This window comes from Galeopterus variegatus, unplaced genomic scaffold (assembly GCF_000696425.1).
Source record: "Galeopterus variegatus unplaced genomic scaffold, G_variegatus-3.0.2 Scaffold9303, whole genome shotgun sequence".
NCBI lineage: Eukaryota > Metazoa > Chordata > Mammalia > Dermoptera > Cynocephalidae > Galeopterus > Galeopterus variegatus.
In genome coordinates this window covers 29,608-46,749 of record NW_007735414.1, presented here as the reverse complement: position 1 = coordinate 46,749, position 17,142 = coordinate 29,608, and the positions used below count along the sequence as shown (strand labels likewise).

At 38.1% G+C, this 17,142-nt stretch overlaps 1 protein-coding gene across 1 annotated transcript in view; it reads right to left on the bottom strand.

Moving 5' to 3' along the window:
* The window catches only part of KAT2B (K(lysine) acetyltransferase 2B), a gene marked incomplete at its 5' end in the record, with an annotated part of 49,832 nt that overhangs the window by 27,150 nt on the left and 5,540 nt on the right, over window positions 1–17,142 (bottom strand). Inside the window, 5 exons of the mRNA XM_008593521.1 lie at window positions 960–1,085; window positions 5,155–5,261; window positions 8,494–8,685; window positions 15,463–15,644; window positions 16,963–17,055. Of these exons, the coding sequence (XP_008591743.1) occupies window positions 960–1,085; window positions 5,155–5,261; window positions 8,494–8,685; window positions 15,463–15,644; window positions 16,963–17,055 (700 nt within the window). The remainder of the gene's footprint in view (window positions 1–959; window positions 1,086–5,154; window positions 5,262–8,493; window positions 8,686–15,462; window positions 15,645–16,962; window positions 17,056–17,142) is intronic.

Below are 17,142 nucleotides of genomic sequence, written 5' to 3'. Positions count from 1 at the left end.
AGACTGCTAATTGCATTATGTTAAGAAAGCATCAGAGGCTGCATCCAAGCTCGCTGGCAGAGTATCTGCACAGATTAGTGATGTCTCCCTTGGAAGTGGGAGAGAGAATACTGGCACATGCTGAAGAGTTCGTACTTCATATAAGGACCTCTTCTCTCTCTCCCTTTTTCATGTATGGCACTTCTTTTATTTCAAAAATTGGTCATATCCAAGATTTGTTTCATGTCAAGTAGGTGGACAGAAATGCAAACTTTAAAATATTCTATAACTGTGAAACAGTTCTAGGATTAAGAGATGTTTTTTTTTCCCTATGTGGTACATTACATTAACAGCCAAATTCTTTACTGTCCTGGTAGTCACACTCTTTGCCATGTGCCTTTACAGTTCTTCCCACGAAAGGAGTAGACTACATTTCTCCACTTCTCCACTCCTTGACTCTGAGTTTGACCATGTGACTTGCTCCAGATGACAGAATGAGGCAGAAGTGATGGTTTGCCAGTTCCAAGCCTGGGCTTCAAGAGAAGGTGTATCTCTCCTTGCTTTCTGATGCTTCTGCCATCATCACAAGAAAGACACGTTCTTCACGGCCTAATGGTCCCAGAAGGACAATAAAAATATGTGGAGCAGAGTTGCTTTAGCTTATGTTCTGTAACCAAGCCAAGTCCAGAACAGAGAGAAAGCCAGCCAAGATTAAGTGAGACTACCTGACATTAGCCAACTACCAGGCAACACATGGAATGAGTGAGTTATGATAAGTTATTACAGTTTTAAGACTGCATTTCTGGGTTGGTTTGTTACACAGCAATAACTAACCAATACAGCTCAAAGTCTAACACGAAGTGATTTCCAGCCATTAAAATCCTGGACATGCACAATCTATAGTGGTCTAAGTCTACCTTTGACATTCTTCAGATAATGGAGCTCCTAGGGCTCTCTCTTATACCCCCTTAAGTGCTTACCTGGGTTTGCCTCAAGCCCCGAAGATGCTTTGCAGGAAGGACTGGTGCTCTCGCCATTCGGCTGCTCAAGGGAAGATGAGTTTGAATTGTATGAAATTGTCCCAGCCACAGGAGGTGGATTGATAACTGCCCCAAGAAAAGGAAAAGAAGGTGTTAGATGATCCTTTCTTAGGCAACAAGGAACCAAGTGCATGTGAGACTATCCCATTCCTGCCCAACACCACAAAGAAGTCTTATGTAAAACAAAAGCCACAGAGCATCAAGATAATAAAGACAGTAATGGATTATAACTCATTGTATAGAATAAGGGTATCTAAGTCCATATTGATCAAATAATAAAGAATAAATAAATAAGTGGAGAGAAAGCAAACCATTTCCTTATGAAAGAATGACAACAAATAAGTAAGGAAGGAGTGATAAAAAGTAGTAAAATATTCCCATTTGGAAGCTGTCATATAGTAACTAGATTATGTGTTAGGCTAAACCGTATGAGTTTAATTTCGACAAAGACAGGATATTTGTGTAATCTCAAAGCATCTCCCCACGCAAGTATTTTTTGATTACAAAAGGAAATGTGGTAGAACTACAGTTGAGAAAACTGGGGAACACCACCTTTATCAAGTGATCAAACTTAAGGCACATAGTGATGGGACAAGCCTACATCATATGCCTTGTGATGCGATGGAAAAATTGCTGTAAACCACACTATTGACATAAGAGGCAAAAACAGATGACAGGCTATAGATAAGATAACAATACTGTATCAAGGTAAAACTTGCTGATTTTGATAACTGTACTGTTTTCATGTAAGAGAATGTCTCTGTTGTTGGGAGAAGACCATTGAAGTCAGTAAAGGGGCATGATGTTTTTAACTTACAACTAATTTAGGGGAAAAGATACAAACACACTTAATTTAGTGGGGAAATACAGTATATATAGAGAGAGAGGTAGAGGGATAAAGAAAGAGAGAGGTGGTAGGGGTGGGGTAATGCTAAAGCAAATATGGCAAAATGTTAACAATTGATGAATCTGGGTAACGGGAATAAAATATACAGAATTTCTTTATCCTGCTATTGTACCTCTTCTATAAGTTAGAGAGTATTTACAAACAAAAAGTTTTGTTTTGTTTTAAAGGCCATTGTACAGAGCAGGATGCTGCTTTGCTAGTTGTGTGGCTGATTTGTAGCTGAGAGGTGAGAGGTGACAAGAGGTATGGATGTTGTCAGTAACACTGGTCAAACACAGGACACAGTGTGGCAGTATAGACAGGTACCCAGAGAAAATGCTCATCTAAGTTTTAACACAGCCTCAGTTCAGTTTGCAGACATCATTCCCAGAAGTCAAGAAGGTGCTGAATTAAGTAAACCAAGCAACAGAGAGACATAAACCCACAACATTTCTAACTGAAAAGTTTTGTATGTAAAGAGTCAGAATATACTAAAGGACCAAGCTATAAGTTTTTCTTCCAGCATACAGGCCTTCTGAATTTCAAAGTACATGGGAGTGATTCTGAACAAAGAGGAAGCTCTGGTGATTCAGAAGACATCTGAGTATCCTGCAGAACTTCAAAGCCATCATTATGAATGTCGTTTATTACAGTTGCATCGATGTGCAGCCATGCCAATTAAGTAGATGATTACACTCTTCTTTCTCCCCAAGGGAATGCATTGCAATTACAGTAGAACAGGAGAAGACAGCCTGCTGATGGCTTCATGTAATACTGAAGTGTACAATCCAGCTTAACTGGGTGACAACCTAAGCCACAGAAATAAACATGAAAATCCCATATGGTCAAAGACAACCTCTGCCTTCTCCATCCTGTGCTGATAGACAACAATGTGGCCTGAAGTTGAGCAGACTGGGAGGGTTTTGAGCAGGCAAGGGTCAAGGGAAGTTTTCACACACACAGAAATCCTCTCCAGATATCCTCCAGAAGAGAAGTAAGTGGATTCTGCTAAACAGTTTTGGTGTCCTCCTGCCTGAAGGAGGAAGCTATGTCCTTCACTCATTCCTTACACAAGCATATGCTTCACATTTGCAATGCACATCAAGACAGTGCAATGTAGTGGTTAGAGCTCTGGCTCTTGACGTAGTTAGGAATTAGACCCAGATGTGAAACCCAGTCTGTCACTTAAGAGCTCTGATTTAGGGCAAGTTGTTGCTACTCTGTGAGCTTCTATTTCCTCAACTATGTAAAGGTGATAATAATTTCAACCTCCCAGAGTTTATGAGAAGGCTTAAAGATATAAAGTAAGCTTCAAAGGCAAGCACTCAATGAAAGTATCAATTATTGTTATTATTATTAGCAAAACTGGATCTCTGACCTGCAAGGAGTTGCACTGATAGGAGAGAAAAGACTTACAGAAAAAATGGGGCTAGGATAACATAAAGTAAGCATATGACATAGTAGTTCTCAAATGCTACCACACAGTAGAATCACGTAGGGAGCTTTTAAAAGTCTCAATGTCCAGGCCACACCCTAGGCCAATAACATCACATTCTCTTGGGATGGCACTCAGAAATCAGTATATTTCAAAACTGCATGAATGATTCCATTGTGCAGCCATATTTAAGAACCAAGAATAGGATATATTCAAGGTTTTGTGAAAGTTTGGAAGAAAGGAGATACAGTCCATGCAGAGGGTATGGGAGGAATTAGGAGAGATGCCATTTCAAAGCCAGGTAAGATCAAGACAAAGGTAGGGTGAATATCACAGGTACAGAGACAGCAATGCAGAGGATATGTCCAGTAACCACACAGAATATGTCCAGTAAACGTTAACTGCTCAGGTCTGGAAGGAGCATGTAATAAGTGCAGATAGGCCTTAAAGCACCACAGTTTTGGGAAAAAAATACACGAAATTATGACCTAAGGTGAAAAAAAAAAAAAAGGCGGGGGGTGGCATAAAGATGTTTTTGAATGTCTTTGGTAACAAAAGTTCAAACAAAAAGGGTTTGATCCAAATCAAAATACCTCATTCCCTAACTACTCTGCTCTGTAGGGATTTAATTACATTTACATCCCAACTTGGGCTCTAGATGAAAAAACTTTTTTAACAACCACCTTCTCAAGTTCATTATTCTGAATGAAAGTTGTCAGGCTCAAAAGTTATATGATTCCATCATATGACATTCTGGAAAAGGCAAAACTATAGAAATTAAAAGCAGATCAGGGTTGCCAGGACTGGAGAGGCAGGACAATGAATGCACTCCAAAGGGGTACAAGGGAAATCGTCCGGAGTAATGCACCTGTTCTCTATTTTGATGGCAGTGATCGTTACCCAACTACATGTGTTTGCCAAAACTCACAAGACACTAAAAAGGGTCAATTTTACTGTATGTAAATTATACCTTGATTTTTTTTTTTAAAGAATAAAATTACCATTGCTGGTACCCTAACTCACTAGCCCCCATACTGCACATTGAGCTAGAGCTCAAGGAAAAACTGTTGATATAAAAATTCTGCATTCTGTCTTTCCCCACGGCCAAATATAAACTGCTGCTTTGACATTTCTTGCCAAATTTCTCCATTGAGTCTTCCTAATGAAAAAGGCAGGAATTCAGATCCTCTTTGGGGGATTACTGTGACTCCAGAAAGCATCGTTTTTCCTTTCTCATAAAATGCTAACTGATGCCACTGGCTGACTCAAGGCAATGGCAAGGATGCCCTGGCCCCACTGAAAAAAATTTCATATCCTGAGACTCAGGACTGCCCTCTCCACCCACTGCCCCACCATTATCCCTGGGAGTAGTTGGATGTATAAAACAGACATCATAGATTAAGAAGCCAAACTGGGACTTGATTCCTGGGCATATCTGGCCATTGACTGAGACTATAAGTGTCTTCAAAAAGAGCCAGAACTTGACTACAGAGTTCAGTTGCCTGATATTTTACACTTCTCATTAAATTGTAATGTGCAAGCTAAGCAAATCCTCTACTTGTTATTGTTTTAACTATTTGATTTGCACCTGCACTCTTCATTAATAGAGACACAATGGCAAGATTTTGGTTTGCACCTGCTTTCTCCTCATTAATAGGGATGCAGATGCAATATATGCCAAAGTGTTAGCTTTTCTGCTGGCTTTAGTCTTCAATTTTCTGATGAAAAACACAAATAAATACAGAGTGAGCTGCAACTATCACTTCAGGTTGCTCTTTCTGGTTGTTCTCTTATTTATATAACAAGAGATTTACCTGTTTGGATTCCTAGCTGGCCTGTTCTGGAAGAGGCTGAGAGAAAATCTTGATCCCAGATGGGAGAGTTTTGACTATAAACTTCTTCTTCTAACATAGATAAAAACCTAGATAGAAGAATAAGAACAATAGTAAGATATTTAAAAAAAAAAAAAAACCTAATGTATTACTAGGAAGACAAAAGCCCTAACCATCTATGGCAATCACCTTAACATCAGCATCTCACCTTCAACTCAGAAATGTACTAGAGAACTATGACTCAAATGATGACCTATTAGGCGGCCCTGGTATATTCAAATCCAGAAAGACATTTCTATAAGTTTATCATCTTTTGACCCTAACTAGCTTGACACAACATAGGACACACAGAGCACTGCACTAGTGAAAATGCACTACTCTTACTCAGTAAGTCTCAGAGCAAGATTTCAGCCCTCCATGCAGCTGTCATTGTCATTGTCATTACCATCATAAAAGTTGCTAATATTTATCGAGTGCTTGCTTTGTCCTTGCACTGCTCTGAGAACTTCTATTGCACCCTCATATCAACCCTATGAGTTATATACTTTATTTTTAGTTATCGCAGACATATATAATTCTTACTATGTGATAGGCAGTGTTGTACAGGGTGATGTATATTAATTCACTTGATCTTCAAAACGACCCTATAAGATAGGATCCATTACTATACCCATTTTATAGATTAAAAAAAAAACTAAGGCACAGAAAGGTTAAATAACTGGCCCAATTCCCACAACTACTAAATGGCAGGACCAGGATTGGATCCAGTGATTAATTACTATGCTACCTTACTGTCACATTATAAACCAAATGAATCTCAAATTTTGGGGGCCCACAGATATCACCTGGAGGCCTCGTTAGAAATACAGATACCCGAGTCCCAGCTAGGCTTACTAAATTCTTTTTCTAATACATGGAGAAAAAATAGAAATATCTAAAAGCACTAAATGTAGTTGACAGTGGCGAGGCGATGGGTGGTCTTTTTCTTCTGTTTCTCTGAACCAAATTTTCTTCAACATGTGCATTTATCACTTTTAGAAAGAAGTACAGATGCTAAACTTTTAAAAAACAACCTTGTAAACAGATGGATGGGGTGCAAGGTGCATGTTAAAGCCAAGTGGAAGAAAAGGCAGCAGATGAATAGGAAGATAAGGAGGCAAGCCCTCAAAATGCATCGGAGACTCACGGAGACCTCACTGAGGGCTGGGGCAGCTGGTCCCAGCTCTCACTCTGAGACAGCGCCCAAGACTCAAACAGCACCTCAGACTTCAACATGTGTGATTCTGCTGCCAAAACTGTAGGTATAAATCCCCAGCAGCCTCAAATGTTGTCATATTCAATGAAAAGGGATTTAAAAGGAGAAGTGGGTGGTAGTTTTACCCTACCATTAGTAATAGAGAAGAAAAGAAAGCAGCGCTGATTTTCTAGCTCAACAGCATAAGCATGCCAGAACTATGGGTTGAAGGAACAAAATACACTATAATTAGCAAATATCTGCAAGAAGCAAAATGAATTTGCTATGGAAAAAAAATTGTTACTGTGCAAGGAAATTAAAATTTCTCCTTAAGCACCATAACAGATGTGTGTGTTGGGGGTGGGGGGTCCTCTTTGTCCCTTGTCCCTTGGCTTAGAAACAGAATGACATCACCTGAAAATATAAAATGCTGCTTATGTGGCAAATGTACTAGAGAAGTACAAAAATTGCTTTAACCTCTAAGGAAAGGAGCTTAGACCAGTTAAAAGACAACCACTGAAATACATGAGCATGCCCAGAATTCATAACCCATTTTAGGGGCAATATTCAAACTGCAGTTTAAGAGCTTCAGAATCTTCCTCTCTGGACAACACCAAAATGTTCATCACATGCCTCAGTCTCATGTGCTGGTTGTCTTAAGAAAAATTTGACAATCAGGATGCTAGGATACATGTGCAATCATTGGGTATTTAGCTAAAGCCCATCAGTATTACCCATGACTCCTCTATCTAAAGTTTAGGATCTGTATTAAACTGCCAAGGAATTTTCAGTCCAATTCTATCAGAAAACCATTTTTGTTTTTGCTGTTCTGGACCTAACCTTTTCTTCCCATTTTCTTTTGTTCTTTTTTCTTTTGGACCTAACTTATTTTTAAGAATTAAAACTATCTTTCCTGACACACAAATTGGGTAATCCAATAATAGTATCTTAATAATAAAAATCTAGTTTCTCAAATACAACAGGGTTTCGTCAGTCTGCAACCAAAGATATAATTCCTCCCCTCAAATTCTATTCTGTACATCAGCAGTTCTTGATGGGGTGGGGAAAGAAGGCTCTATCATACGCAGAGAGCCTTTTCAAATTATACCTTATACCTTCCCCACCAAGCACTGATCTGAGCAGAATGACAACCACAAAATGAACTGTCTCATTCATGTCTTGCTGTCACTGCTCCAGGAAAAGTCATCAACTGCACCCTCAACCCCTTTTGCCAGTAGCCAACCTCTCAGTTTAAATTTTTGTTCTTAGCATTGAAAATGCGTTTCCAATGTCAATGGTGCAGCGCTGCAACTTCCCATTGCTTTGACACATTTCCTTCATAAGTAATTCAAATGATTACTTATGTCTTGGAGCACTGGCAGGTGCAAGAAGCAAGGGGCATAAGAGCATGTATATTCTACAAGAAATTGAGTTTAGAGGGCTGGCTGGGTGGCTCACTTGATTAGAGCAGGGTGCTGATAACACCAAGGTCAAGGGTTCAAATCCCCTTACCAGCCAACTGCCAAAACTAAAAATAATAATAATGATTGAGTTTACAGGTATAAAGTTCATGCTGAAGGAAACCTCTATGCCTGTTCAGCCCTGCTCTTGCAGTCTAGTTTCCAAAGGGTGTGGGGCAGGCCTACTGTTAGCTGAGGAAGGGTGGTTCACCAGCGCTTAGAAAGGGTTGGAGAACTGGGATGGAACAAAACAGCCACTTGAGCTCTCTTGCGCTGCTTCTGAGCAGATGAAAACTGCATCTACACATTCTCTCTCATCCTCCTGTAGCTTCCTGGCAGCTAAATACGCAAAACAAAGCACTGCTCCATTCTATGAGACTCAGAGAAAATGACCCAGGTAGGGTGAGGTGGGGCTAAGGGAGCTGTGACTGCAGTCAACACAAAATCAAGCTAATAAACGGATGGGAAAATACCCAAGAACATTCACAAAGGGAACTGAAGGTCCTTTCTCCCTCCTCCCTGGCATGCTTTTCCTGTCATTCCCAATCTTGTTATTTATGCAGGCTTTGGCATGTCTTTAGCAACCTCAAGCCCAGGGATCCAAGACCAGCAAGAGCTCTCCCTTACTTTGGGAAATGGGTGAGGATTAGAGTTCGTTTCTCGAGAGGCAGTTTGTCCTTTTCCTGTCTTGCTTGTTCCAGGAGCTGTCGCCTCATAACGGTGAAGACCGAGCGAAGCAATGTTCTCCCAAACACCTGGGTGGTTTCATACCGAGGTAGACTGTCACAGAACTGTGGCACGTTGCAATAACACAGCCACCTGTGACAAGAGGAGACAAGCACCATCAATATCTGTGAACTCACAAGTTGTCTGAAATATCTAATTATGGTTACTCTCCTGCTATCAACCACAGCAGAATAAACTAGGCCTGTAATGACAAGCAACAATATCACTACCAGCTAGTGAAACTTGGGAAGTAGGTTAGCTTGCCCTCGTGCCACCACTTGGGTCCAGTTCTATTAAAAATCATCCTCTATCCTCTTCCGCAGCATCATGCAGTGAGTCCTGGAGTCAAACAGCCAAGGGATCATATCCCTGCTTTGCCACTTAACTGACAGCATAACTTTGGAAATTTAATCATGTTATTCAGCCTCCATTTCCTTACCTGTAAAATGGGGGAAACAACAATACCTACACTTCACTGGGTTCTTGTGAGCATTAAATGAGGTATTGTTTATAAAATGCATGGTGTAATTAGAGTTTCTGGAATGTAAATCGTAGTTTAAATAAAAGAAAAATTAAAGGAGAAGCTGAGGAATTTCCTTTTTTGATAAAGAATCTGAATTTCACCAGCTACTCCTCTGAGTAAAATGTAAGATTTCTTTAAAATGCCTATGTAGCACACACATATTACCAAATCTTCGGTGGGAAGATAAAGATCGTCAAGATTGTTCAAAACTCAGTCAAAATGCAGGAAGTGATGAGTTTCCACTATCTGTCACCCAGGTACACATTTCAATGACTCAGACTCAAAATCAAAACTGCGCTTCAGCACTGCACGAGGCTGGATGAGGGCCAGGCCACAGGGAAACCAGAGGTGTTCTTAAGATCTGATCACAGTCCTAGGGTGTGCTGGTATATAGGTCATCTAATTTAGAAAGCTCATTCAGCCAGCAGAAGCTAGAGAGTAAAAGTCTATTCAAACAGGCCCTCTTTCTTTTTGGTTTCCCAGAGACGCAAGATCTGAAATTCCCAGGATCCAGCAACATGAATGTAACAGTGGGAGTCACGGAAGGCGACACCGTACCAGGAAAAGTTCAAAGGGGCTATTTCACGGATCCTTATTCCTTGGTAGCAGATCCAAATCATCCTCTTCTAGGACAGGACTGCTTTCCAAAAATTAACACCTCTCCTCCCTATGTGCTTTCCTGTTCTCCTTTGAAGTGGGGGAAGCTCTCTAACATGCCGCAGCTGGTACAGAAAGCTCCCGATCAACTTCGAGCCCCTTAATGAAGAGTGGGATAATTATTTACTCACGCCTATTGACTTATTTTTTCTCTTTTTCTGCATTACATTATACTTTCCCTGTTTGTGTGTTGGTGGTGGAGGTGGTGGTTGTGGTGGTGTTTTTCACCTTTGGGGAAGAAAACTTTCATCAGTGTTAGTTCATCTGTCTACATTCAAAATTCACCTTCAAACCCTGCTACTATTTGTTTCCTTTCACAACTTCTCTCTCTTAATTTACAACCAAATACCATTTTATGTTTACAATGCTGAAACAGGAATCTTTAGTGTTATGTTGTACCTTATCCAGACTGAAGCAGTGACCGTGGGAGCAGAAAAAACTAAGAAGTGCATTTATTTTGTAATCCATAAGGTACTTCATATAGAAATTCATCACCTTCAAAGCTCATCTTTGCTGGATGTTAGTCTGTGACCACTTACTAAAGTTAGAAGAATATTTGGGGCTGAGAGGAGGCCAGCTCCCAAAAAACTAATTATGATTTATAAATGTAAAAAGTTAAATAGTCACAAATCTGAATAATCAGAAGTTCAATTTCATGAGACTTAGGCTATCACATAACTGTATGTAACACTTAATATTAAAAACATAACAAAATATGTCCAATCTTCTTCAATGAAAGATTTAAGGATTTAGACCAGTGCAGTCCAATAAAACTGTCAAGGATGATGAATCTATTCTATATCCATGCTAACAGAGTAACAACCAGCCACACGTAACTACTGAGCACTTGAAATGTGGCTAATAAGATTAAGGAGCTTAATTTTTAATTTTATTTAATCAATTTCAATTTTACTTTCAAATGGAAACAGTGTACAGTATTTTTTCCATTAAATACAACTTTATTGTTTTGGTAGGACACTATTTTCGCTTTAACTGTTTAAAATTTGGCAACTGAATTAAGATATGCTGTTAAGTACAAAAAAAGAAAGTAGAAATACATCCGTAAAAAGTTTTCATATTACATGGTGAAATAATAATATTTTTAATATATTGTATAAAATAAAACATTATTAAAACTGATTTCCAGTATCTATTTTTTTAATGCAGCTGCTAGAAGATTTTAAATTACATACATATGTATGTGGCTTACATTTGTGGCTCACATTATATGTCTACTGAGTAGTGCTGATTTAGAGTCTAAAGAGCACTTCCATCTATGGAGGGGTGCCCAGATGTCTGAGACTCAGACTGATGTTATTTCTGCTACAGAGATGATAGGTTATAAATATTATCATTAAATCATGAAATGTTACCGAAAAGTGCTTAACAGGTCATTCAATCTTCCCAGGGTAGAGGGAAGATTATTATTATACATTGTAATTATCTAGTAAAAATTTTCAAATAATAGGTTCCCATTCATCTCCTTTGAGAGTCATTTTATAGACTCAATCCATGCTTCTGAGTTTTGTTTTTACTTCCAAGAGTAATCTTATTTCATAATCTGTAAAGTGCACAGTATATAAAACAAGGAGACTAAGTCGATGCATGTGCATGTGTGTGTTTGGTGTTGTATTAATAAATTGACATGATCATTGCATGTAGTGAGATAGAGAAAAGGAAATGGGCATGTGTGGACACACACATTCCTTCAAAGACTTAACCATTAGGGCCGGCCCGGTGGCGCACTGGAGAGTGTGCCGCTTGGGAGCGCGGTGCGGGCGCAACACCAAGGGTTGCGATCCCGTTACCGGTCAGTAAAAAAGACAAAAAAAAAAGACTTAACCATTAGAAAAGATTTTAGCTAATGACTGATTTCACATTTCCAAAAAAGAAGAAAAATGTTAGTTAATTTTTTTGTTGAATAGAGATGGCATTTATATGCTATTTACTGATTGTTCAAATAACTCTCTCAGATTTTTTACATCATCATTATGATTTGTAACCTCCTTGCTTTCTTTAAAACATGAATAGAATAGTGGATCTCCATATAGGCCAGCTGCCAAAAGGGAAAAAAAAAAAAAAACACGAATAGAATTGGAAAATTTGAATTCAGAAGACCATATAGTTCTATTAACTTATTGGACTGAAAAATCCTATGGTCTTCAGGAATTAAGTGACATCTCCTAGTTCACAGCAACTAAAGACCAGTCACTATTAGATTTCAGCCTAGAAGCTAGATCCCCTGCCTCCTACTCTAGTGTTCTTTCCATGCCTCCTGATAAATACTATGTTAGACTTACATGCCTAATTATGAATGCTCAGTATGCATGGTGATAGGCCAGAGTGCATAGAACAGTGGCTACATAAAACTGTTTCCCCAAATCAAGTTACTTATATCTAACTTGCTCTATGAGGGTAACCTTTAACTTTCAGAAGTTCTGAACAACTCAAAATCTGAGACTCATTGCCATTTTCCTACAGCAGATGTTGTTGGTCAGATGTATTTTAAGAAGTCATATTCCCCTGACACCTTCTTTTCGGTTATTTCCTCATGGAAATATATTAGTGCACTATCATGAAACTCAGGGAATTTTAAATACTTGCCCAGATTTTATTCTAAACCAGAGTGATTTCTTGGAGTATATATAATGTGTAGTTAATACACACTTATATAAGAATATTTATCTTTTTCCTTTATTCAGGAGAGAGAGTATAAGTAATTTAAGCAGTTCTACTGCTCAATCTGCTTTTTATTTTTTATTGGATAAATCTTCACAGGTCAGCTCTATAATGAACACAATCATTTTCTGAGTCTTTTCCATAGAGAGTCCTATGTCACCCCCATTTTCATGTTGATGATGTGCTCCAGAAGTTTTTGGCCCCTTTGTTCTAATTGCTATGGTAACCGCTGTAAATTATAAGCTGAACCAGCATTACAGCATCTGAAGTTCTCTTATAGCAGCATCAAGATAAAGGCTGCTGGTGCCTGCAGCCTGTGCTATTACCCATTTCTGAGATGATTAGTATCAGCGAGACACCATGCTGGGTGGTGTGTGGTTTCTTAAATTCCCAAATGTGGTCACGGCAATGAGGTTTTACTCTGAAACAGTTATTGATTCTCCTCATTTTCACACGTTGTTCCTTTCTGCTTCCTTTTCTTCATACACACGGCGTGATGGGGGGGAAGCGGGGGAGGTGGGTATCATCTACCTTCATTTCCTTATCTATTATTAACAGGAGCTCTCGGTCTACGTTCCACCTGGAAATCAGCAGGTTTCAGGACTCATCAGGGCATGATCATTGCCGGTTTCTCTTCACCGTTGTCTGACTCCACTCTTCTGCCTTCATCCATGGGCTCAGGATGCTACAAAGGACTGTTCTACTGTCTTTCTATTCCTCGTTATCTTAGTTTCAAAAGTGATATTCAAATAATTACACTTCATTCAATTGTACATCCGAGGCGCTAGCTTAACAGCCCCAAATTGGAGGCGGCTGAGTTTTAGAGAACGACGTGCATGGGAGGAAAACGTTGACAGGTACGTTCCCAGCACCTGTTCTGTGTGCCAGACACTAGGCACAAACCACCTGTGGAGTACCCACAACACTCACGAGGCTTGGACAGAGGAAGAAACCGAAGGTCAGGGAGGTGAAGTGACTGGTCTAAAGCTCACAGCACTAGGGAGAGACGGAGTCAATCACGATTCAAACCCAGCGCTTATTCAAAGCCTGATTTCTATTTTTACTGCTACTTAACTATTTGTAAGTTACCACCCATTTCTTGGTAATTCCCAAATGCTGCCTAGTATTTTTATTGTTTTCAAAACTACAGTAATGTCTCCCATACTGCTTCATATTTAATTCTCCCTTCTCTTGATGAAACAATTATTTTCTTGGTAAGAGTGGCAAATACATACAGGAGTTTGGCTTTGACAAATATTCAGCTTTGCCAATTGTTCACAGATGGGGTTAAAAGATGTATATTTTTGAGAGATTTATTATCTTAACTCTTATTATAAGCAAGAGTGACAATATATAGAACTACTGTTAACGTGAAAACTTAAAATACAAGATGAAGAAATAAAGCTATAATTTTTAAAAACTGATTTTAAAGAAATCTGTAATTCCTATAAATATCAGTTATTAAGGGGGAAATACTTTAGAACTCAAATTGTATATAGTACAAAAGGAGGGAGAAAGGGTATTACTCATGAAATCAGGTCAGTGACAGAGAGGAAAGCTATTTTAAATTATACTCATGCCTCCGTGTCATCTTCTGTTACAGAAAATAACCTGGGCATAAGTGGTCTTGACAGGCTATCAAAACACACTGCTTACTTTATATTTTTTACTTTTTTATTTTTTTGTTTGTTTTGTGTATTTTTTTTTGACAGCTGGCCAGTACAGGAATCAAACCCTGGACCTTGGTGTTACCAGCACCATACTCTAACCAACTGAGCTAACCAGCCAGCCTGACACTGCCTACTTTAAACCAGGAAAAAAAAAAAAAAAAAATACAAAAACTCCATTATGTCCTCTGAAGTAAGCTTTATGTGCCTCTAAAATATAAATGGGGAAAAGTTATGAATAGAATGGATGATCCAATCACTCTCTCATTTAAATGAAAATAAATGTAGGTCATTACATTTTGTATGGTCCCTGTTCAAGATTTATAAAGCCAATTCTATTATTCTGCAGTTTGTAAGCAATGAAAATAAATTTTCACTTTAGAAAAAAATATATATGTTCAATCCAAGAATATTTGCATAATCTGAATGTTCAATAACACAGAAATGACTAGGTAAATTTTCACACATCAACTCATTGGACTATAATGTAACCCATGAAATATTTGATATGATGTTAAGTGGGGGGACAAAAAGGATACAAGAAGTCTGGCCAATTAAGCTCAGTTGGTTAGAGCATGGTGCTGTAACACCAAGGTCAAGGGTTCGGATCCCCAAACCAGCCAGCCGCAAAAACAAAATTTTATATTTTCTTTCATCATAACTAATATAAAATATTTATTTAAAGAAGCAAAGACTTGAATATGTATAACGATATCAGTTCCAACATGGTGCTGGGACTTGATAATCTTTTCTTCTTTAAAAAAATTCTTTAACTCCATATAGTAATGGTTATTGCATTTTTTTTTTTTTTTGAGTGAGGGCTCCATATATTAATCACAGGGTTATAGTATAGTTTTCTAGTCAGTGATGTTCAACAGAAAACAACACAAGCCACATATGTATTTTAAATTTTCTAGTAGTCACATTGAAAAAGTAAAAAGAAATAGGTGAAATTAACTTTTATATCTCATATAACCCAATATATCCAAAATACTATCATTGCCACATGTAATCAATATAAAAAAGCTATTAATGAGCTATTTTAAACTCTTTTTTGTACAATCTTAGAGATCTTCAATTCAAACTAGCCAATTTCAAGTGTTCAAAAGCCACATGTGGTTTGCAACTGTCATACTGGATCTAGATGATTTGGATCCCTTACACCCCCCACCAATATTGAGATATTAATGAAAAGTTTGATTTTGTAAGTTAAATTGTACATTCTCTCCAAATTGATGGAGTCACCATGATAAATGGGCAACCCTCTACTTGCAGAGACAAGCAGCAATTTTGTCTGTAATGTGCTCTATGAGGCCAAAGGAAAAGGACCTGTTATCTAATTACCTTGTGTAGTTCTCTTTGTATCCAGAAATATCATCATTGGGAGATCGCAGTCTTCGTTGAGATGGTGCTTCCAGATGCCAATAGTTGATGCGGTTTAGGAACATTTTTGCCAATTCAACTATTGTTTGCCTTTCTTTTGATGGCAGGTGACTAAATTTGTACTGTACAAAGTTATTCACACCCTTAAAAGGAGGGAAGGCAATTTATTCATGCAGCTATGCAACCACAGTGATTCTGAACACCCACCAAGCCAGCACCATTGGTGATTATTAACAAAAGAACAGACATTTCTCTATTCACAGAAACCTCTTCCTTTTCCCTAAAAAAAACCCCAGTAATGCCCAAAGGGAGTCTTGCCTCAGATCACAGTGGATGAAAAGTGACAAGACAGAGAGGCTATTAGCTGTGATTCTATGCCTGCTGCAATTCTAGAGCATTAAAGAGAAAATCAGAGCCATGAACTAAAAAGGTCAAAACCCCTTAAACAATAAAATATGACTGTTGTGCACAATAATTCTTGCTACACTATCAACACTGTAACATATATAATGTAGATCTTGGATAAATATCATGTTTTTACGTTATGAAAATCCTAATCGAAAGGCTGCTATATGCCTTCTACCTAACTAAACCACTAAGATGTAAACGCTTTATTGTGATTCTTGGTTTTAGCAAACTTACAAAAAAAATAAAAATTGTATTCAAAATTATGTTCTTTTTTAAAAAGCTGTGGATTAATTTAACATTTTTGCAGAACACTCACATCTCATCTAATTTCAAATAAAAGAACAATGGATTTCTATTTAATAGAGTTTGGAGGCAAAATAAACGTCATCCTTCGGAAAAGTGACTGATAAAAATACATTTATTTTTAAGGACTCTGGTATCATGTTTTCTGTTATTGTTCTCATCAAGAAATTCAGTACAGAGTGTTTTGAGATTTATTTAGCCAAACAATGAAAAGCTAAAAAGTGATGCTGACAACACCAAACAGAAAAAGTCTATACATTTTCACAGATTCCCTGAGTAAAACAGCTTCTTTCCAGGAATCATAATGTAGCAGGAAGTCAATTTCAGGGTACAAAATCTCATTTCTTTTTTGCTTGACTTACAAGATTTTTCACATTGCTACTGAATTCCCTCACCTCAATAGGCTTTTTCAGACAGTGCCAAACAAAAGGACAAAGACTTGATTTTAAAACAAGAAAAAAAGCACATCTCATGTGTTCCTATGAACTACACGTTCTACTTAATTTTTTTCTTCCTCAAACACACAGTGAATTCTGAGTGTACAACAACCCTAAAAGACAAAAAGATAGGTCATTTATCAAATTAGGCATGTACTTCTGATCCAGAGAGTTCAAGTCAATTTCTACAGACTTGGTGAACAACTCTCTGCCGGTGTGGAGGATGGAAGACGTGTACAGAAATATGTAAGGAAGATTAAAAGGTTTCTTCAGCCTTAAACCAGTAAAAAGGAGCTTCTTTTTATCTTTTTACCTGTTCAATACTAGGTTTTTCAAATGGGGGTTTCTTTTCCAGAGAGCCTTCAACCACAGGTTTTCCTCTTTGTAAAATAGACTTTCTCAAGAGCTGCAAAGAAATCATTAAAAAAAAAAAAAAAAAAAAAAAACTTAGTTAATGTCTCTCTCTCTCTCTCTCTCTCTCTCTCTCTCTCTC